The sequence below is a fragment of the Gigantopelta aegis genome, chromosome 10, assembly GCF_016097555.1.
Source record: "Gigantopelta aegis isolate Gae_Host chromosome 10, Gae_host_genome, whole genome shotgun sequence".
Lineage (NCBI taxonomy): Eukaryota > Metazoa > Mollusca > Gastropoda > Neomphalida > Peltospiridae > Gigantopelta > Gigantopelta aegis.
Genome location: NC_054708.1, coordinates 9,210,369 through 9,232,843, shown reverse-complemented (window position 1 = coordinate 9,232,843; position 22,475 = coordinate 9,210,369). Strand labels below are relative to the sequence as shown.

Below are 22,475 nucleotides of genomic sequence, written 5' to 3'. Positions count from 1 at the left end.
AATCGATAAAACCCTCTGGAGTGTATTCTGCAATCATCTTGCTTATTTAATTTGTTTAAGAATAATAATAAAAAATATATATATAATCAAACAACTAATACATAATATATGGAATCCGAAAACGTTATGTTATAAGTTGAGAAACAAACCCGTAATTCTCAAAGAAAGGTTTGGCTGTGAAGGCTTTTTATTGCTTTTTCTTGTTGTCAATGGATGCTAATCCGTCAGTTATACCATTGTGACAGAAAATTGGAAAATACTCGGCCGACAATGAAAATACAATTCAAATCTATTTTAGTCGCTCCAGTGAACCACATTAAGTACACGCCAGGGACTTACCTACAGGGGAAGGGGAAGGGGGAGTCGCAGTCCCATCCCACGAAATATACGAAAACAAAACAGCTCCTTTAAATTTAAAAGTACCCATTGTCCCTACTTGGAGAAGAGACCCTCCAACCTCCCGCCGACTCCGTTATTTAGGTCCGCAATGTCCAACATCTACATTATTTACAATTAACAATTAAGAAAATATATTTAAAGTTAGTGAAAAAAAGTGTACGATGTATGGAGAAATGCTCACCCTATAGGCACGGCTTACCCTCGAAACCCCTAGACACTTTGCTTTGCCCCCTCGATCTCAATCAGCCCCCCCCCCCCCCCCGAATGTCTACTTGCTTCCGCCGTGCCTGCCCTAGATTTATTTAAGTTTAAATGGCGCAATTCACGATCGTGAGCACCAACTGTTTAAAAATAAATGTCAGGTTATTTTATAAGCCGATTTGTTTTCCGATAAAATTTCTTGGGGCCAACACCATTCCGGCTACTATCAGACCTGCATACAAGCATTTTCGACTGGAGGGCGAGTGTTAAAATTAAAGTTAGTGTTGGTTAACGACACCACTAGAGCACATTGGTTAATTAATAATCGGCTATTAAATGTCAAACATTTGGTAATTCTGACACGTAATCAGAGGAAACCCGCTACATTTTCCCCGATGCAGAAAGGGATCTTTTGTATGCACTTTTTCCCACAGACAGGAAAGCACATACCACGTGTATTTGATATAATGATGCAGGCAAGCTTTTGATTCGTAAATGTTAGGTACATCAATATTTCACATGCAGCTTTTATATCACATATGGGCAGTGCTGTGGATTATGGTAGTGGCGGGAGAAATATGGATTTCCAACCAATGATCAAATTATACCGGCTTTGGATGCTGGCTATTTAATCAGTCACTCCAGTTATTCATTCAACTTATTTTCGTGCTAATATCAAACTACGGCTCAAGCACGCTGTCCTGGGCACAAACAAACTATTTGGGCTGTCTGTCCAGGACAATGGGTTAGTTATTTGTTGTTAATGAGAGAGAAGCGTATAGTCGTTAAAACTCGATCTGGGTGGGAGCCGGTACCGGGCTGCAATCCCAGTAGATGTCCAATGGTTTAACCACGACACCACCGAGGCTTTACTTTTCTAATGCTTGCATGCACAACCTGAAATGGTCCTGAAACAGATTGTAGTCTCCTGTTTAGTTAATGACGTTTATTTAAGACAAAGAAGCATTTTATTAAAGTGACAGACTCGTCTTTAAACACAACTAGAGCTGTTTTTGACAACTAAAATTAGACATTAAGTGCATTTTATTGTTTAGACCATCCATTTTCGACAATCCAAAGTGTTTCTGATCATCCTGGTATTTGTTATACCACGGGATGCTTTTTTAATAATTGGAAAAATGCACACGTTTTTTTTTAGCAGTAACAATTAAGAAGACGATCTCTGGTCTTTTTAAGCGGATATTTCCCTGTGTCAACGTCACACTCTCATTTCACTCTATTGTAACTTTATACAGATGTTTTACTTATTTAAGTACTCTTATTAAAGTGACAAACTCTAGTTTTTAAACACTACGAAGCACATTTCGCTGAATTATATAGTACAACAGACAAGTACAGTGCTGTTAGATTTATTTATTGTAGCAAGAAAGCTGTACACTGTACATAAAGAGAAAGTTATACACTATATATTTACATTAAATGATCCACAGTATACCAATGATCTTGTACGAGAAAGTAAAACAGTAATCAGATTATCGTAAATATCGCATGGATACAAGAAATAAAAATATTAGACTATAGTCCATCCCATCATTCTATAAAAATGTTTTTTGAAAATAATTTCAGTTTGGTTTGACGTAAGAAGAAAAGTAAACGTGTTTTGGAAATAAAAAAAAATTGCTATATTTGGGTTAAATTTACAAATCAATCAACTCAAAAATAAATAACTTGTAGTACATTCTATAGTATGAAAAAGGCGTTCCCTGTGGGACGGACTATACGTATGTTATGTTGAACATATATTTTTGAACCCCCCCCCCCCCCCCCCCCCACATTACCACATTGTCTGAGATAAATCGGTTCCAGAGGGTGTTCCAGAGAGTGTTCAAAGTGGTGTTACCCATATGGCTGATAAACATGGCATTTCATCCAGTATTTATAATTGGTGATCTTTTCAAAGCAATTATATACCGAATTAAAACAGTCTAACCATGAATCTATAGTCCAGACTTAAGCTCCACTGACTGACTTTTAGCTGAACCTAAAGAACATGTCAACTTGGAGTTTCACACTCAAACTAGTTTAAGAACACATTTTTGCTATTTCCACCAATCACAACATTCTATCGTTTCTGCATATTAGCTCTACAAAAATAAATGTCCACAAGTGTGACCCAATATTTTGACATTGTTATTCACACGTCTTATGTATTGTATCATACAGGTTCTGTGTTTAATGATTGCATATATATGGCCATGTGCTTATGAACAAAAGGTCTGAACATGAGCCAAGCTAAGTCAAGATTAACAAGCCTTAGAATAAAATGCTGCAGCATCCTTCCATATCCAGTATAGTTTATGGAGCTAGATGGCTACTGCAGAACATTTATGATTAAACATTCTTCTCTTTGAGAACTCTCCCACCCAACGCCCCATCTTACTTAGCTAACGACCTTCACTTACACTTTCCAACCTTAAATGACAAATATCAACACAATATTAAGGGCAGTAACTCAGGAAGAACACAAGGGGTAAAGCCATAGACTGTGGATCTTATGAAGGTGTCCGAACTGACTGCATCATGCTGGGCCCCGTTCCACGAAGCAATCTTAGCCCTAAGATTACCTTAAGCGCATAGCTACCCTATGCACTTACGTTGATCTTAGGGCTAAGATCGCTTCGTGGAACGGGGCCCTGGAACTACTTCAGCACAAGTGGTCGGCAACACCATATTAGTGGGTATACACATGTATCACACACTAATGTGGACACAATGTCTGCCAAGCCTGAATGCAAATGACTCAAATCGTACAGGACCAGAAAATAATGAGGACTTGCAATGCTTTAGTATGTTAAGCCAGGTCAAAAGGATCGGATGTACATGAACAAACTTGATTTTAAAAACCCAACCTAGCATTTCAATTTTTTTTTTTTAAAATTGACAAAAGGAAAGGACTATTTATATTATGATACCTCATCCAATTTTAAATTATAGTTATTTGGTATTTAACATATGGTAATTATGACTTGGTTGAAACAGAAAGAGAGAGAAAACCTGCTGCTAACATATGGGTTACTCCCACTGATAAAACTGCAAGGGACCTTTTATGTTGTCTAACCCAGACAGGATAATACCTGATCGAACCTGTGACCCATCAAACCTCAGGCATAAGCTCTACCTCTTAGCAACATCTCGCCCCACTTTGCCTGAGGAATTTTTAATGTTAAAGGAAAATAAATTCATTTTACACTTATCATTATGAGCCCGAAATGAGCAATGAGGTATTAGAGGATAGAACACATCAAAACCAGCAGTATGCTAATAGTAAACTATTTTTAAAAAATGTCCACAAATCACATCGGTATACACAGAAAAAAAGAAGGAAAAAAAGAAGAAAAAAAAGAAGTATGTTATGTTTTGTCACACTATGGTCGATTACCACCCTTAAGTGGATATGGACTCTACTTCAAGATACTGTACATGTAGATCAATTATATACAAAAGGGTTGAGCACAAGCTCTTTGAAAAACTAGTGTACAGTCAAACTTGCTCAAATGGACTACTTGTTATTAAACGAGACCACGTTACTAATCACAAATCAGGTAATACAATTCAGGGAGATCCGAGACCACCACACCATTCTGAAATGTAATGCAGTTCAGATGTGACGGATGTGTATTAAGCAATTAACAGAATCAAGAGACCACATTCTGTTATCTCTACAGGTGACTGGTTAACACAGGTCTGACTGTGTATCAATTATTTATTGCACATTTGTATTAATGTTGGTTTAAAACTGGAGAAAACTTGGCACTGTAATCAAGACCATCACAACTAAGGGAATAAATCAACATCATTCCTGATACAACACGTCTAGACTAAATCATATCTTCTATTTTTAAAGTTTTTTTGTTTCTTTTACATTAGATCAGGTCCAGAAATTATCACATGGGTTGGGAGGTACAGGATGCATCATAATTATCATTTTATACCTAGTGATTCTCTATGCATACATTTTTCAAATAAAATATTATTTTGTTAGTGGTGGGTTTACGAAACATGTCTCACATCCAACCCCCACCCCCAAAATGTGATCAGTCGTGAAACAGCCCTTACATATTCCTCATAAGAACAGCTCTAATATAAAAGAAACACCAGAAAACTGACAGGGCTACTGTATCAAAACACACTGAGTAATGTCCCAGACATTATAACATGGGGAGCAGGATGTTCGACAAAATGGCCACACAGTGACGGGGGACGGAGTCTGTTCTGCTAAATACCCACCTCCCAAAATGTCCCAACATAAATGGTTTTGGTTTTTTAACTACCTCTGAAACATGTTGATAACATCATGTGGTGGACACTCGTGGGGCCTTAGAAAATACAATCCACACCCCTGAAATCCTATCTGAAATCAGCTTAACACAACACAGGATCATGCTAGTATGATCAACGTCATATTACTTAGTCTAAAATTAACATACTGGTATTCATCTTCTGCTACAATAGTTCTACAAAATAAATCAGTAATAAATATCAACTCTTGATTACCATAGAGTATTAAATGAAATTAAACTGAGAATATCTTCATTAATGTTTACAAAATAAAATCATCATATAAATACACGTATGACCAACCAGTGTTAAGAAACTGCCAGATAAAAGGAATTCATTTGATCATTTGGTGCAAGATTGTCATAATATATGTACCCGTAATTCTGGCTGGAATCTATAACATTACAGTTTAAATATTACTTCTTTAGAATAGAAAATGTTCTTTTATTAAACTCTTGAATGACCTTCTTTGATTGTTTTCTTTTTTAAAAAATCATAAATGACTCTCTGATTATTACAATATAATTTTCCCTTCAGGTAACGTAAAGTGGAATCTTTACACTTTCAAACTAATATTACCATAACATTAACAGTGAAAACCTCACATTAGATCAATAATCACAAAAGTCTGTTATCACCTAATTTTTATCAAACACTGAGACTTTCCCTTTTTTTCAGGCATATTTTTATTAACTATCAACATAATAATTTTAATATATTAAAAAAAAATATTATTATTAATTTTGAATGACCTGCCATAAAATGAATATTTCTGATTCATTTGCATTAATTATCAATATGTGACAAACCTATTCTGATAGCATTCATCAGGATTAAAGCTTTCAAACCAAAAATGATTAATGAGTATGTTACATAAACTACTGATACATGACTTTATTTAAGTGGACATAAGTAATTTATCCTCAAGTAAAGGATGGATATTGTCAAAGTGTAGATAAAAATAGCACTACTGAAGTTTAAAAAAATGAAGTTTTTGTCAAAGTCATTATTAATTAAAAGAGTGAGTAGAATATAAAAACAACAATATCTGCACCAAAATCATTAACTGCATGTTTAAGTTCGTCCTACAGACATGAGTTAACTCCCCTCATTGTAGTACAGCACTCGTTTCCTGGTAGTGATGTAAACCAAGACAATTACTTGGTTATGAACTCTTGGACAGCTAAATGAAACATTTCTCTCATCACAAAATTACTTTCATTAAAATACAACCTTTCCAGCCAAAGTCACAAACATATTTAAGTTGAACAAACACAGACCAACAAAAAATACTCTACATAAAATATTCATAAGAATTAACATGACAATTTGAAGCCAATACGTGCCTTGTTAAAAGAATACAGCAACATAAATACACTGGCATATGAGAATTAATGTACGAGAGATAATGGGGTTTGCATAATGAGAACAAATTGTGTTGTACCATTCTAATACAATAAAACATAACAAGCTTATCCTTAAAAAGAAATGCAAATAATGGGTTGCTTGAAATTACAAAAACAACAACCTCAAAACCTTATGTTTCCAGCTCAACAAAACACCCATTTCTACATGATTTATTCTCTTAGAAAACCAACAACAGATGATAAATTATGGAATCAGTTAGAATTTGATCGATTTGTTGTGGTGAAAATGGCCAAAACATTTGAATTTTGATATTAATAACTAATCTGTAAGGTGTGTTTAAGCACTGTAATAAACTTTGTGAACATTAGCTATGAATTATTGTTGCAAAACACAGGATACTTTTTAGTATGACAGATACACAGACAGGATAAGAGAAAAAGGAATGTTTGTTTACTGACACCTTAGCACATTTTTCAAAATTGCTGTCTAACATATGGTGACAGAAATAGAAAGCCCGCTGCCACTACATTAGCTGATCCTCGCGATAAAGCCATAGCAAGGGATCTTTTACATTCACTTTACAACAGGATGACAGAATGATAAAAAAAAGGAAAAAAAAAGCTTCTTTTGACAGAATTCCTTATTTTTTTAAAATAGCTCATCTGCACACAAAACATTTAGAAGCTCATATTACATAAAAGAAAAACCCGGTCAGTTACAGAAGAGAGTTTCGTGTCTGGAGAACAAACACTCAACATGATGGCCCAACCCATGGTTCTGTAGAGCTACGATGTTGTACTGCTGACTGCGTTATCAATCGACTTCACCCTGCATCTCAAAGAGGGAATAGCTAGCATTGGAAAATCGCATCAAGGACCGTATCTGCGTAACAATCATCCTCACATGACGTACACCTTGTCTGCCTCATCCAGATGGTAGATTTCTCTTGTTCGAGGGCAGACAACTCTCCCATCATTACTGGCAGCCATTGTTACCAAAGACTGAAAGACAAAAAAACAACCATTCTGAGAGTACTGCCAAAGCACTACCGGCCACCTTTTTTTTTTTTTCAAGGGGCTAGAACTGTCTCAAAAATGGGTAAATCATCATGAAAGTCAGAATCAATGTGATTAAGCAATAGAAAACAAATTCAGCTCAATATGTTAAGGCAATGACAAAAAGGAATCTGAAAAATTATATGTGGGATAGGCCGCCGGAAAAGTAATACCTGTATGTTGTGTTTTTTCTTCATAAAGGCGGGACAAAAACTGCATTTATGAACTACAAAACCATTAACATTCACAAAATCATATTTCTGCACAACACAGAGTCCAAATGATGTTTTAACAAGATCGTGACTGCTCAAATGAATCCCACAGCTTAACGTTTACATTAAGCTGCTAACACTACTTTTCAATGCAGCACATCTCTTCTAATTTATTAAAAAATTAGCTACTACAAACATCAGAATGGTACAAAAAAGCTGCAACATCCGAAAATATTTTAAACTCTGTAAAACTAAATTCGAACCACATTGTTAACAACCATGATAAATTACTCTTCTAACTTTTATTTACCATTAGATTCCCCCCCCCCCACCCCATTTTATCCAGACAGAAATCTTGAAAAAAATCTATCACAATGACACAGATTCCACATACTAGATAACAACTATGTCACCTATATCGACTTCGCCGAGATCACATAGAGCTGCCATTTTGCCTTTTAATGGAATACTCTCCCAAGAGGAACGAAAGAATATATCGTAATCTAACAACATAATAATGTGTTGTCATATAAAAGCGAACGTGATGACATCATATTAATTATGCCAGTAACTTTGGAAGCTTCCACCCTTATTGAAGATTATTTAATAAAAAAAAGTAAAATGGCAGACTGCGAAATATTGCATGCTTTTTGTCCTAGGAGATCTTAGCGACATCAACATAGGTGACATGTTTATGATCTAGTATATGGAATGTGTATCATTTGTAATGGGTTTTTTCATGATTTATGTCTGGATAAAATGTAGGTAAAATTTATCAGTAATTAAAGGTAGGAGAATAATTTATTGTAGTTGTTAACAATGTGGCTCAGACTTTAGTTTAGGACTAACAGTATACGTACGTTGTATCCATACACGTGTCCGTTGGGGAGGACCATAGGGGGGTTGTGTTCATTGAGGGAGTGCCCGGTGATGGTGCAGATCAGTTTCGAGTTGGAGCAGTGGGCGTACGGCAGGCTCCGGGCCAGCTCATTGAGGTTCTTGCTGCACACTGGGCAGTTGGTGTTCCGCGTCGACATGTGCGCCTTGTAGCAGTGACTCGCATTATCAAGGACAATAGTGATCAAGTGCATTTTTATATATATAGTGCTTTGAACCACAGTTTCACAGTACTTCTGAGAAAATGGATGTGCCATTGTACATAAGGATATTATATTTAAATTTATCATGCAAACAAACTTATGTGACCCGATAACCTCTATATATATATATAATAATTGAAAGTGTTATTACGTCAGTGATTGATAACTCATAACTATATATATTTTGTGCATTATTACAATCTCTTTGATGTTTATGTAATGCTAGGCAATTAAAACAAAATATATTTATGAGATGCTATTGCATAATCTCTCTTCCATGAGAAACTGTACACCTTTTAGTACGTACCAAAAAGCCAACAAAACAACATCCAAAACAATATCCACAGATGCTGAACGACATAGTATCCCATCTCCACGTGGTGATTTGTTTGAGTTTAAAAGGATACGGTGTTTTCAGTGAGGACAGACCGGCCTGCAGGGCCGCGGTGAAGACGGGTGTGGTGTTCAGCTGGTGCAGCTTGAAGTTCTCGTTACGGAACTGCTGCACCAACTCCTTCCAGCAGTCTTCAGAGAACAAACCCTGGAAACAAAAACACCACAACACATATTGTCATTTAATTAAAAAAACAATCTACCAATCTGATTAAAATTAGATCTACTGGGTCTACCAGTAGATCTAACAGCATTGCATGGACTCCCATGTCCAGGTGACATTTCATCTATAAATAACAATTTAAATATTGACAATTACACTTTGCCGTATATAGCCTTATTGGGGAGCATACAAATTCTAAAAATATCTGGTGAGACTATTTATGCAATAAGCGAACTTGTTGGTCTATTTCAACATTGAAAAAACAGGGGAAAAGGTGCAGTAATAAACTTTGGATTGCATACTAGTATAATTCATCCGAATTATTTCGTACATCCTCGGCATAATCCCGAATGTTTTCAAATTCTTTTCAAATCACTGGCATGATTTTGCAAGTAAGGTTTTGATTGGTCGAATGAAAGGTCAACTGGACATGAGCTCCAACGGGCTGCTGTTAGATCCACATGTAATAGTGGAGCTAATTTTAATTAGATTAACAATCTACTAACAGGAAATGGTTAATGCAAATGTTCTGTGCTGTCAGTCACAAGAACTTGTTACCAGCAGTAATGTTTACCGTATTCATTGAAGTAAATTAAAAAACAGAGAAAAGTATAAAACAGTTACTATGTAATTACTTGGTGTTTTTGTTTTAACTTTAAATTCCAGTCCGAGATACAAGCAAAACAAGGGGTATTCGCTTTACAGGTTCTGTTCTGTATTGACAGTTAAAAAGACTACAAAGAAGATCCAGTTTTGAGGTAATTCTGGTTTAGAGAGGGTCTGGTTTGGAGGAGTTTCACTGTATTGTCATTCCCCCTCCCCCTCCCCCAACTCTTTAGTTGTGTATCTGAGTAAGCTACCTTATGTGGAGTTTTTTCTGTAATTTTCGGGAAAGCCAGCAATCCCATGACTTTCTGCACTTCCTGTATGTGACAGTCATCAACTGAACTCAGGTACTTCCGGGCGTGTCTGAAACAAACAAATTACCATTATAAGTCTGCAAATGTCATCTGTTTTTTGTTTTTTTTTGTATTGCCCCAGATCAATTTAGTAATGTCACCTTTTCACCTTTTCATACAAACACAGCATTCATGTATATGACATGTTTGTTAATTAATTCATTAAACGATCCCAAAGATTACAATATTGCAGAGACTATTTCACTTCTTTCATGTTTAAGAGTTAAGTCAGTCAAAATGTGAACCATAACATAGCAATACACATTATATTTATTAAACAGTTTTACAGTTTAAAAAGTACAGCCCCACAAAAAGAAGCAAAACTTTACTCTCAGAATTTTATTTTGTAAAATAAAATACCCTTCCAGTCATTTTGTACAGTACCACTTAAAGTTGAGGAAAACTTAACAAAAAAGAAGAAGTTGCTACCACAAGTAGTTTGATGCAGCCATCTAGGTAAGACAATTAAACGTACTTAACAGCCTCCAGCCTTTGATTATTCCTGACAAGTTCGATAAACTCCTGTCTTCGCACTTTAAACTCTAATGTGCTCTGAAATAAAACAGCTAAGATAAGTACATGATAACAGATCTTTAATCAGATTTGGATATTACTTACACTGAATGGACCAGTCATGTGATTTGATGCAGGGCTCACCGTGTCCACTGTTAATATTCATACAAAGTGACTACAATATTTAGTCTTTGGCTAATAAAATGTTCTTTAAATTGGACACTTTTTAATACTTTTGAAGGAAATACTGTACATATTTGAAACATTGGCTAAAATATAATTTATTCCAGTGTGAGTCTGGACTTTATTAAAGTCTAGACTTTAAGTTTTATAAGCACGGGCCCTGGTCTTTGAGTTAAACCAGAACACACTGATGTATTGATAATATCATATGGAACAGATTGGCAACTTTTTTCTTTTTTTTTACCCTGCAAATTAACCCAGACTTTCACTTATATAAAAAAAAACCCCGAGGAGCGTATAAAATCACTTCTTGGACTTACAGAATCAATTTGTTCAAATGGGTGTGGGGTGGTGGTGGGTGTTGAGTGTGCAGGCAATATTTCACACCCCTTGGATTCTGACTGTAAGAGCGTAAATAAGATGCAGTATAGTTGGCACTTCAAAAAACAAAAGTATGGTACGCCAATTCATTTCACCTCGACTAACCCACCAACTTTTACTGGCTAATGAAAAATGTGTTCCCAAAACTAGACTGTGTCTAAACAGAACTTTTATTTTTGTTATTTTCAGAAGTCTAACTCACCCGCATCTTTCTGAGTTTGGATTTGTTTTCGTAACACCAGTTCAAACACGGCCCAGTTTCATGTCGTATCAGTGACTCCTCCACCTCCTTTGATGTCAGGAAAAGGTCGATGTTGGTCAGGTCCTGTAACATTATTCAAAAGTATTAATTAATGTTGAATTATTAGCAAATAAATGGCAGGGCCAGAATCTAGCTCAGTCGGTAATGCGCTTTCCTGGGGGTGTTTTGATCAGAGGATTGAACCTCCTCAGTGGAGTTATTCTCTGATTGCGTCGTCCCCCCCCCCCCCCCCCCCCCCCCCCCCCCCCCCCCCACCACCAACCAGTGCTCCATGACTGGTATATCAAAGGCTGTGAAAAATGTACTGGGTTTTTTTCTAAGACTATATGTCAGAATTACCAAATGTTTAATTTGTATCTAATTTTCATTATTATTCATACTTACCTAGTGCTAGCAGTGTGAAGGTATGACTCAGGTTGAATAGCATATTTGTTGTGCTAGCACAGTAAGTTGAATAAGACTATAGCCGATAATGAATAAATCATTGTGCTCCACTGGTATTGTTAAACAAAACAAACTTTTAATAAACAGCAATTATATTCATGAGAATAGTTTGTTTAAATAATAAAATTTCATCTGTGGATCATGTAACCACAAAGCTGTACAGTAAATATAATACACTTTCTATCTAGAATATGTCTAACAGATTTGTAAATAAATATACCCAGAAAAGATGGGTATTTGAAATTGCTGTAAGTAAGAAATAAGAATAGTTAAGCGATAAGGTTATTTATGAATCAGGAAGTGTCTGCATTTCTCTTTATGAGGTATTTTTAGCCATCACAATGAACATACTGTCTGGTAACCCATATACCAGTTACTAACATACCTCGATTTCAGAATGGGTGGCCAGTTTCAGAGCTGTGTTATAGTAACCAGCCTGCAAGAAGAACTCCACCAACATTCGGTCGAGACGTTTCTTGTTCCACAGAGGTTTCGCTCCAGGGGGGAGGTGTTCTGCCTCTTTCAGGTGTTCCACCCGCTTCTTGATCACCTTCGCAGCATCTAACTCATCCTGGATGCTTTCATCAGCCTACAAAACAAAGCATGAATTGCTGAGGGTAAATTAAGCATCTAACTCATCCTGGATGCTTTCATCGGCCTACAAAACAAAGCATGAATTGCTGAGGGTAAATTAAGCATCTAACTCATCCTGGATGCTTTCATCGGCCTACAAAACAAAGCATGAATTGCTGAGGGTAAATTAAGCATCTAACTCATCCTGGATGCTTTCATCGGCCTACAAAACAAAGCATGAATTGCTGAGGGTAAATTAAGCATGTAACTCATCATATTACACTTTCATCAGCCTACAAAACAAAGCAAGCACTGCCAAATCCACATTAAGGATGAACCATTGGGTTTGTTTACCTTTCTCTTCAGAATGGTGAGTTTCTCCACCATGTTGTCGATGGCCTGCGTCACATCTCCCAGTGAGACTGGTTTCTGCAGACACTGCTCGACATCGGCGCCGCTGTTGTGCACGTGTGCGACTTCGCGGTCGATGCCCTTCTGAGCAGAACGGAAACGCTTATTTAACACCTCGTAGGGAACCTGGAACCAAACAACATTTTTTTTGTTATAAAAAGAGAAAGAAATCCAATTTGTTTGCAACAACCAGACAAGTACACATATCATTAAACATGGTAAAAATTAGGTAATAACAGTAAATTATTATTAATACCTAATTTTTAATAATACATAAATTAACAATAAATCAATGTAATAACAAAAATTAATTTAACTCTGAATAGAGAGATGATACAGCCTCCAAGAACTTTGATCTGGGCCTGTGCTTTTAAAACTATTAGGGTCTAGACACAATCTCTAATGACGTCACACATACAATTTGTATGGCGTTGCCACAATGTTAAAGTCTCGGACTTAATTATTCTGCTATAATTATTTTAAATGGCCGCTGACCTGAAACCTAATAGTGGTGACCAAGGTTTTGTTAATGCACCCTCAGTCATTACACCGGTCACTCAACGACTGCAGTAACCGCGGTCTAATGCCTTGAACATCTCGTAAAGGGATGGACAGGACACAGCCCAGTGGTAAAGAGCTCGCCTTGTGCACGGTCGCTCTAGGATGGATTTCCGTCATTTGACCCATTTCTCGTTCCAGCCAGTGCACCATGACTGGTATACCAAAGACTGTGGTATGTGCTACCTTGTCTGTAGAATGGTGCATATAAAAGATCCCTTGCTAATAGTATAAACAATCTGGCAGGTTAGCTCTCTATGTCAGAATTACCAAATGGTTGACATCCAATAGCCGATGATTAATAAATGAATTTGCTCTAGTGGTGTCATTAAACAAACAAACTTTAACGTTAACTCCCGTAAAGGGATGAGATAACTACTACTTGGCGTGGTGGTGATCTAAATTTAGACAAAGAGACTGGCGACATGCATCAGACACACTAGTTACGCTTAACATTAAACCCATTGGTAATATTGGAAACCAGTTGGCTATTTTTGTTCTAAAAGATTTTAAGGTTAAATAATGTGTCAAATACCCAGCATTACTGTGTCATGTGAAACTGCTTTTAGGTAATGTAATATACCTACATCAGTGTTTCTGCCAGAAAGAATTTTTTTCTATGGTGCTATGGAATTGAATGCAACCACAGTCAACATGGGGTATGGGGACCTCCCCAAGGGAGAAGTTGGGTTACGTTTAGGGTTAGAGTTAAGAAAATCATACAGTAATGATAAGAGTAATTAATTTTGACAAACAGTTAACTTAAAACAATAAAATCTGCATACAATTTTGGGTATGGCGCCATACCCGTTTTACCCTCTGGCAGAAACCCTGTCCATGTCCCTCCAGTCTCTGGTTACCATATTATAACATCATGTACAAATATAAAAAACAAGCTCAAATGCACTTTAAAAAAAACTTGTGTATGTTCGCTATGAATGGAGATCGTCAAAAGTATACGCTCTATTCGTCGCCTGTGCCACCATAGCTTGGCAAAGCACAAACGACAGCCTGTTGTCAGTTTCAGTTAACACATGCATTTGCCGATTTCAAATTGTAGGGTTCGTCTCAAAAAATTCAAAGAGAAATCTTGCGCTGTACGAAGAACGTTTGGCTGAGGATACGGTACTAGAGTCTTTCGTTGAAACCAGTTTGATCTTGACAACGTATTATCGACAATCGTACCTTCCTATTTCAGAATTAATATTTTATAAAGTGTTAGTAGAACTTTCAAAGTTAAGTTTGTATACTAGTAACACATTAATCATGTATATATTTTTTTAAATAAAATATACTAAAGTAGACGATGAATGTTTTCACTTCTTAATTTTACGTATTAAAATTGACAAATTCAAATAAATATTCTTTCGTTTGGAAAGGGTAAAGTTAGGGGGGGGGGGGGGGTGTTGTTTAACGACATCAAACTTAGAGCATATTGATTTAATAATCATCCGACACCATACAACTGTAAATAAAATGTGTTTGAGTGCGTCGTTAAATAAAACATATCCTATCCTATCATTCCTTCCATCTGCTGTTGGATGTCTAACATTTGGTAATTTTGACATATAATCTTAGAGAGGAATCGAGTGCATGTGCAGGGGGAGGGTATTGGAGGTCGAAACCCTTACTTGCCCAAGCTTAAAAAAAATTGAAATGTCTTTTCTGGGGGACCATGACCCCATATAAACTCCGCTCAACAGTCTATAACCCCAACCCCGCTGAAATCCCTGCACACGCGCCTTGGAAACCCACTACATTTTTTTTTAGCAAGGGATCGTTTATATGTACCATCCCACAGACAGGGTATCACATACCATGGTCTTTTATATACGCGCCGATGGGGATCGATCCTAGACTGACCACGCATTTCCAAAAAAAAACCTTTTACGTCTAAGTAATGAATAAAAATAACATACTCTTGAAAAATGTTACGTAAATCGAACACAGTACCCTCTTCCTCTACTAGAACGTTACGCAATTAGTAACACCCCTTTACATGTGACGCGTATGCCAACAGCTGGCCACTGTCAAAATTTCAAGGCAAATCCCCTACCCACCCACCCCTGGAAAGGCATTGTACCATACCTCTATGGATATAAATATGTTTTGGAGATATGAAATCTCACGTGATCTCTTGTTGGGGAATTCCACACTTGTGATAAGCCAATGAAAACCGAGATCGGTAGGAGCCTGTCAAAAGTGTCCCACTTTCGAAATACTGGCTTTGTTTTTTACCTGGATAAGCCAGCGTAGTGAAACCAATGCAGAGAGCTGCGTCATATATGCACCAAACGTAATTGGATTTTCTGTTCTATATGCTTAAATAATAAAAATATTCCGGATACTGCCGCTTTAAGTTGTCTGCCATGCTTTTAATTTTCCTTTACTTCAACTGCCAACTAGGTCATTTCAGTTCTATGTAAAAACTGTGAATCAATCATTACCAAAATTCATAAGGGACCAAAACCGTACCGGTTCTGTATAGGAAATTCTTGTATAGGACATTCTTACACAGGGCGGTCTATAATATATGCTGCAGAAGTCAGTAATAATAAAGAAAATATGTATATTTTGGATAATACTTAAAAATATATATAACGTGTGCATGTGTGAGTATTAAAACATATATATAGTCATGACGGCTCTCTACAGGACACTCCTACACAGGGCGGTATAGTATTCTATATACTTAGATATGGTGGAAAACACGTTGACAGTAAAGAAAATAAATATATATTTTGCTTAATACTCAATGCATTCGTGTTGACACTGTTTACAGGTAGTATAAAAACGTGTGCATGGGTACACAGGACGGCTCTGTAAAGGACGTTCCTACACAGGGCAGTCTAGTATTCTTCTTCTTCTCATTCTTCGTAGTCAAATCATCAGACAAGTCATTCCCACAAAAGAGGCGGTGTTCATTAGTTCAGTGACTGTTCCATGCAGTTTTGTGGCAAGTGTTGTTGTGTTTGGCCATATTAATTGTCTGGATGTTTTGTGTAGGCTGCAGTGTTGTAGAATATGTTTGGGTGTTTCAGCCGCTTGTCCACAAGGGCAGTCTTTGGAATTGCCAATTTTGAATGTTCTGTGCAAATGGTGTCTCAGTCTGTTGTGTCTGTATCTTAGTCGGAAGATTATTACTTGTTCTCTACGGCTGAGTTGATAATAGGCATTTTGTTTATCATAGAGTGGGTGATGTTTGCTCCATTTTGTTTTCGTGGCAGACTTTATAATAGATTTAGCTTCTTGGAAAGAGATATTGTTGTCAACTTGTTCTTTCGTTGATCCCTCTTTCGCTAACTTGTCAGCCTTTTCATTTCCAGCCACTTTACAGTGGCCTGGTATCCATTGAAATATTAGCTTCTTTGTGTTTGATCCAAGATCTATTAGAGGTATTGCAAGTTTATTTGTGTCTGTGTTTTGTGGATCTTTTAGGGCTTGCAGGACAGACCTAGTATCGCTAAAGAGGATGACTTCACAATTTTTTTGTTTCTTCTTGCAGTAACAGCATGTTGATGGCTTCAATTAGCGCTTCCATTTCAGCTTTGTAGTTAGTGCAATTGGAGTCTATGGCAATGGAGGTTTGCAATATTTCACTGTTGGGCATTTCGATGTATATTCCCGCTCCTCCATCTTGAACAGCATCTTTGGTGGAACCATCTGTGTACAGCCTTGTCCACGAGTCTTTGGGATAGTGTGTCATCAGCATTTCCATTGTGATGTCTTTCAATTGCTGTGGTGTATAATTTGACTTTGTTTCTACACTTGGTAGGGATTCGATAATCTTTGAGAATCTTTCTTTCTCATGGTGGGTGGGTACTGTATGTTATTAGAGGTTCGTTTCTTTTCTGTTGGGCTGCCGCCGGGAGAGTTTGTTCCAGCTGCTTTGCTTGGTTAAGAAACTTGATCTTTTTAGTCTTTTTTTTGACTGGTTCGTGCATTCTTTCCCATTGAATGGTTTATCATTGCTGTAAAAAATTTCCGCTGTGTAAGGATTTGTCCATCTCTTCTGTCCTCCACTGACTGTATTCCTGTTGTTGTTTCCATGTAACCTATTGGCATTGATCGGAGTCCTCCTGTTATAACTCTCTAGTATTCTATATACTTAAATATGGTGGAAAACACATTAACAGGAAAGAAAATAAATACTCAATATGTTTGTGTTGACACTGTTTATAGCTATGATAACACTAGTATAAAAACATGTGCATGGATACACAGGACAGCACCTACCCATAGCCAGGATTTGGGGGGGGGGGTTGTTGTTTAGGCTTATGGTAAGGTACGAAGTTGCTTAGTGGGGTCCGGGGGCATATTGAAAAAAAGGTCACCGGTAGGGGGGTCAACCGACTCCCCATTGGCTACGAGCCTGCTGCCTTCAAATTCACCCCTTTTTTAAATTCCTAATTTACAGATATACATGTAACAGCAAAAAATCTCAACTTTGCCCCCCACATTTTTCTTTACTTTTCCCTATTAGACAGACACTAAGAAAAATGCAACAAAACATGTTCTGATATTTAAAATATAACTTTACTGTTACAACAAAATGAAACGTAATTTCAAGTCACTTGTGTCAAGTGCTCAGAAACCTGCAAACACTCTCCATAATTTGAAAAGTAATTTCTGGTTCCTTTGTTGTTGAAACGAACCCCATCTTTGTGGAAATCGCCTGGGTATTGAATGTTCAGAGCAATCACATGTTTTCCAAACTTCTTCCTGAGGTGTCTGTTAATTGCATTTCTCTGTTTACAAAATGCTCCAAAGGTAAGCCTGGGTGATTTCTCAGTTTCCTCATATGGTGATCTCTATAAAATGTACTGCTGCAACTCCGAGATGTTTGAACGAATGTTCTACTACACACAGTTTATTGAAAATATCTTTTGGTGAACTGCTCCCACAAATGTAATTTTTGTCTAACTGTACAATCACAACATCAGGCTGGAATTTCTCAGCCTCCTCCATCATTCCATTAGGGATGTTATCTGTTCGCAGTCCTCAACACCCCAAAAAACAGAACTCGCTTGCGATCCTGAGATCTCCTGAACAAAACTGCTCCTGTCTTCTTACGTAGCTGCTTCCAAATCATTATAAATAAGAAAAGTATATGGTAGGGGTCAGTCAACAAGTTCCATTATCTCTGTGGTCCTTAACCATATGTATGACGGCATATAACCGTAATTAAAATGTGTTGAGTGCATCGTTAAATAAAACATTTCCTTCCTTCCATAACACAAGTGACATATATACTAGTTAAACATTCCTGCCTATTTGCTATATATTGTGTTTGATGTATATTGCTTTTGTATAGAATTATGTACATAAAGAAATTGATATTGATCTCCATGATTGTTTAACTGTTTATTTAATTTAATTTAATTTAATTTAACGGTGATCATCAATAAAGTTGCCTAAGTGCTCCCAGAGGGGTGGGTATAGGGCATTTTACACAGTGTAAGTACCAGAAGTGGGGTAGGTAACAGTGTACAAGTCTAATGAAGTCATTACACAAAAGCACACTGTTTTAATGGAAGGGTCGGGCTGTTACTGGTCCATGATGTATGTTGCATAACTCTACATTAAATAGGTGATATTTTCACTCTCTCTCTCCTCCTCCTCCCCCCCCCCTCTCTCTCTCTCTCTCATATATATATATATGATACATAAAGTAGTAATGATGACTGTTAACCGATCCCTCATCCAGAGTGTTAAGTTAGAGACAGGTTTGACAGGCGTGTTACAAATATCCAATACACCCAACATTGATTGTACACAGTATTTTACACCGATATCATTCCTCTATTGGTAATAGTGAATTAAATTTGGTCTACAAGAACGACGTGTTCCCTTATTTCTTTCTATTGGCGTGTGTCTATATATGGTAGACAAACGTTTATATATCGTCTAAAATTAGCAATGTCAGTTAGCTCATTGAAATGTATGATACTATTGATATATCTGTAGGTCTATAGTGACAGTAAAAGACTGATATAAACTGACAAAACACAACCAGTGTCACACATAATGAGCGTACTGGGTAGCGCTGTCCCATATAGCACTGACTGCAATGACCCATACGGTAACCAGTCAATTCGTACCAGTCATTTCGTACCCAATTTTACCATTTCGTACCCAAGTCATTTCGTACCATAGTTATTTGGTCATTTCGTACCATGGTTATTTCGTACCATGTCTGTTTGGTCATTTCGTACCTCAATCATTTATTGTGTAGCTAAGTTGAATGATAGATAGTAAAATGTCGAATTACTGGTTTAAAAAATAAATATTAGGCTAATGCAACTATATTGAAGCCCCACCCCTTAATAAAGAAAGAAAGAAAGAAAAAAAAGATGATATATTACTTCCATCTCCTCACGTTTCGTTCATCATTATATTAAAGGGACATTCCCAAGTTTGCTGCATTATAAGATGTTTCCAACTAATAAAACATTTCTATGATTAAACAAAAATAAGATGCCGAGTACGAAATGACTATGGTACGAAATGACCAAACATTATGGTACGAGATGGTAAAAAGTAGGTACGAAATGAAAAAAAAGTAGTTTGTTTTATTTAATGACGCCTCTAGAGCACATTGATTTTTTATCTTATCATCGGCTATTGGACGTCCAAACATATGGTCATTCTGACACTGTTTTTAGAGGAAACCCGCTGTCGCCACATAGGCTATTCTTTTACGACAGGCAGCAAGGGATCTTTTATTTGCACTTCCCACAGCCAGGATAGCACAAACCATGGCCTTTGTTGAACCAGTTATGGATCACTGGTCGGTGCAAGTGGTTTACACCTACCCATTGAGCCTTGCGGAGCACTCAGGGTTTGGAGTCGGTATCTGGATTAAAAATCCCATGCCTCGACTGGGATCCGAACCCAGTACCTACCAGCCTGTAGACTGATGGCCTAACCACGACGCCGGTCCAGGTATGAAACGACTATGATACGAAATAACTATGGTATGAAATGGATGGTACAAAATGACTTTGGTACGAAATGACTAGTAACCACCCATACACATCACATGGCCTATAGACTACCACAGACCATCCTGTGCAGAACCGTGCTGTGTAGAGCTGGTGCTAGTGCTACACAGGGCGGTAAGCTTTTGGATATGTATCCCAAAATTAGGCTAAAGCTAAAAAAAAAAATGTTTGACATTGACATTGTAAAATTTCTCAGTCAGTCAGTGTATAATACTTTATTAAATTGTCAGTCCTACTATTGTATACTCAACTTTTTTTTCTAAATTACCATAATACGATACGACTATGGAGAAAGATGTAAACAACGACGTTTGTCTAACTAAAGGGGAAACTAACACGTGACACAGACCTGCAGGCTACAGTGCAGCCAGTGCAAGACCAAGAGACGAATAATTATGAGGTTAACAGTTTCTTTCAAACCCCTACGTGTCATTGCTGAACCAGTTTTATAATGAATTGAGTTGGTGTATTTGCAAGTAACACTGTCTGCGTAAAATTCCCGTGTTAATATATAAACATTATCGAGGAAAAGTGAAGGAAAAAACAACCTTTAGCGTCGGATGCTCCAACGACTTCACATCAGCCATGATTGTTTTCGTTTAGAACTGTCGTCGGAGTTTGTTGTTAATGTTCGTACTTTTCCGTAACTTTTTCCGGAAACGATTTCGTACATTTAAAGGGACTTGATCACAGTTGTAAAATCCGGTTCCCGCCAAAAGTGATTAATTATTTTGTGAAAATGAAGTGAAAATGTTATACGTTTAGCTAGCCTATATTTCCATAAAAAATATAACCAAACCATTAAATTTACAACTAACTGTACATAAAAAAAACTATCATTTACAATGACGCAACATACAATAATTCAACTGTTTAGTTTGGAAATCAGTGTCGAATTGATTTGAAATAATATGATACCCAGTAGTTTTCAACTCTAATTGTTATTGTAACCAATGGACCATATTATTAGTCTATACCTATACTAGTTTTAAAAAATGTGTTCTGAAGGTGTGCCCTTTTTCTTAGTACCGGCGGATACCTACTTCGGTACGGTTATAGAATATGTCCGACATTTTAATTGAATTCATTTTAAGTTAGAAACATAATTTTATGTAATATAATTCATACTTTGTTAAAAAAATAACTGCGTTCGAAAATTTTGACGTTTTTGAAGTAGAAATTGTCCATTTATTTTGAGCCATTGTCAGTTTTAAGAGTGGTTCATGGGAAAATACCATCAAAACTGCCATGTATGTCTTTATGATCTCTAAAAATTGCCTAATATTTTAGTAACTTGACTTGAGTAATATTTAACAAATATTTCTTAAGAATAACGCCTATTGTAATGTGTCCAAAGTTTGATTCGTAGATATGGCCGAGTACTTCCGAATGTGAAAATTTTGTGAATGAATTGCGACCCCTATCGACGAGATTGTGATATCGTGAGATTTGGCGAGAGCACGCGCCATTTACCGCTTAGAGTGCAAAGGCAAGTAGTAAGTTTTGAAAAAAATGTTTATTTATTTGTTTAATTGATAACTAGTTGAAAATATCCGCATTATTTTGAAAGACAAACATATAATGCACCTGCTTACGAAAATGGGGGCCCATATAAAAATGCTACGACTATAAGCGAGCGCGTGTTTTTGTGGCTAACGTCGCGTGGTAAATCGGGGGTTTGTCTTTGTCTATCGAAGGTGAGGTTTGACTTTTTAAGAGTAGCCAGACGACGACTGCTGTCTAGTGTTGTCTTATACCTTTTTCACAAGGATATGGTATAGTTTCATTTACTGATAGATGTATCACAGTATCCTAAACAAGTCTACACCTGTGAATACAAAATCACTTGCTCCAGAAAAAAATAGGTCATTCTCATGTCAAAGCTTGATTAAAACAAATGCATTACAATTTTATGTGCATCCCACTTTTTCACATGGATGAGCCCAGAAGTGTTGATATCATCACATATTTTTTTGGCTGATGGATTTTGCTGTTGA

At 36.8% G+C, this 22,475-nt stretch overlaps 2 protein-coding genes across 3 annotated transcripts in view; one reads left to right on the top strand and one right to left on the bottom strand.

Moving 5' to 3' along the window:
- Positions 1-1,959: 1,959 nt before the first annotated feature.
- On the bottom strand, positions 1,960-21,070 carry LOC121382825 (E3 ubiquitin-protein transferase MAEA-like). The gene is made up of 9 exons (XM_041512450.1): positions 21,027-21,070; positions 12,860-13,042; positions 12,318-12,521; positions 11,429-11,551; positions 10,625-10,701; positions 10,051-10,159; positions 9,042-9,175; positions 8,395-8,590; positions 1,960-7,268 (listed from the first exon to the last, which is right to left on the bottom strand). Exons 1-9 carry the CDS (start codon positions 21,063-21,065, stop codon positions 7,167-7,169), a joined length of 1,167 nt encoding a protein of 388 aa, XP_041368384.1. The 5' UTR covers positions 21,066-21,070; the 3' UTR covers positions 1,960-7,166.
- An 869-nt stretch (positions 21,071-21,939) lies between these two features.
- LOC121384347 (C-terminal-binding protein-like) overlaps positions 21,940-22,475 on the top strand; it is a 31,122-nt gene continuing 30,586 nt past the window's right edge. The window contains exon 1 of one of the 2 annotated variants that reach the window (XM_041514701.1): positions 21,940-21,974. The gene's annotated coding sequence lies outside the window, so the exon portion shown is untranslated. The remainder of the gene's footprint in view (positions 21,975-22,475) is intronic. The other variant, XM_041514704.1, reaches the window with a different exon arrangement.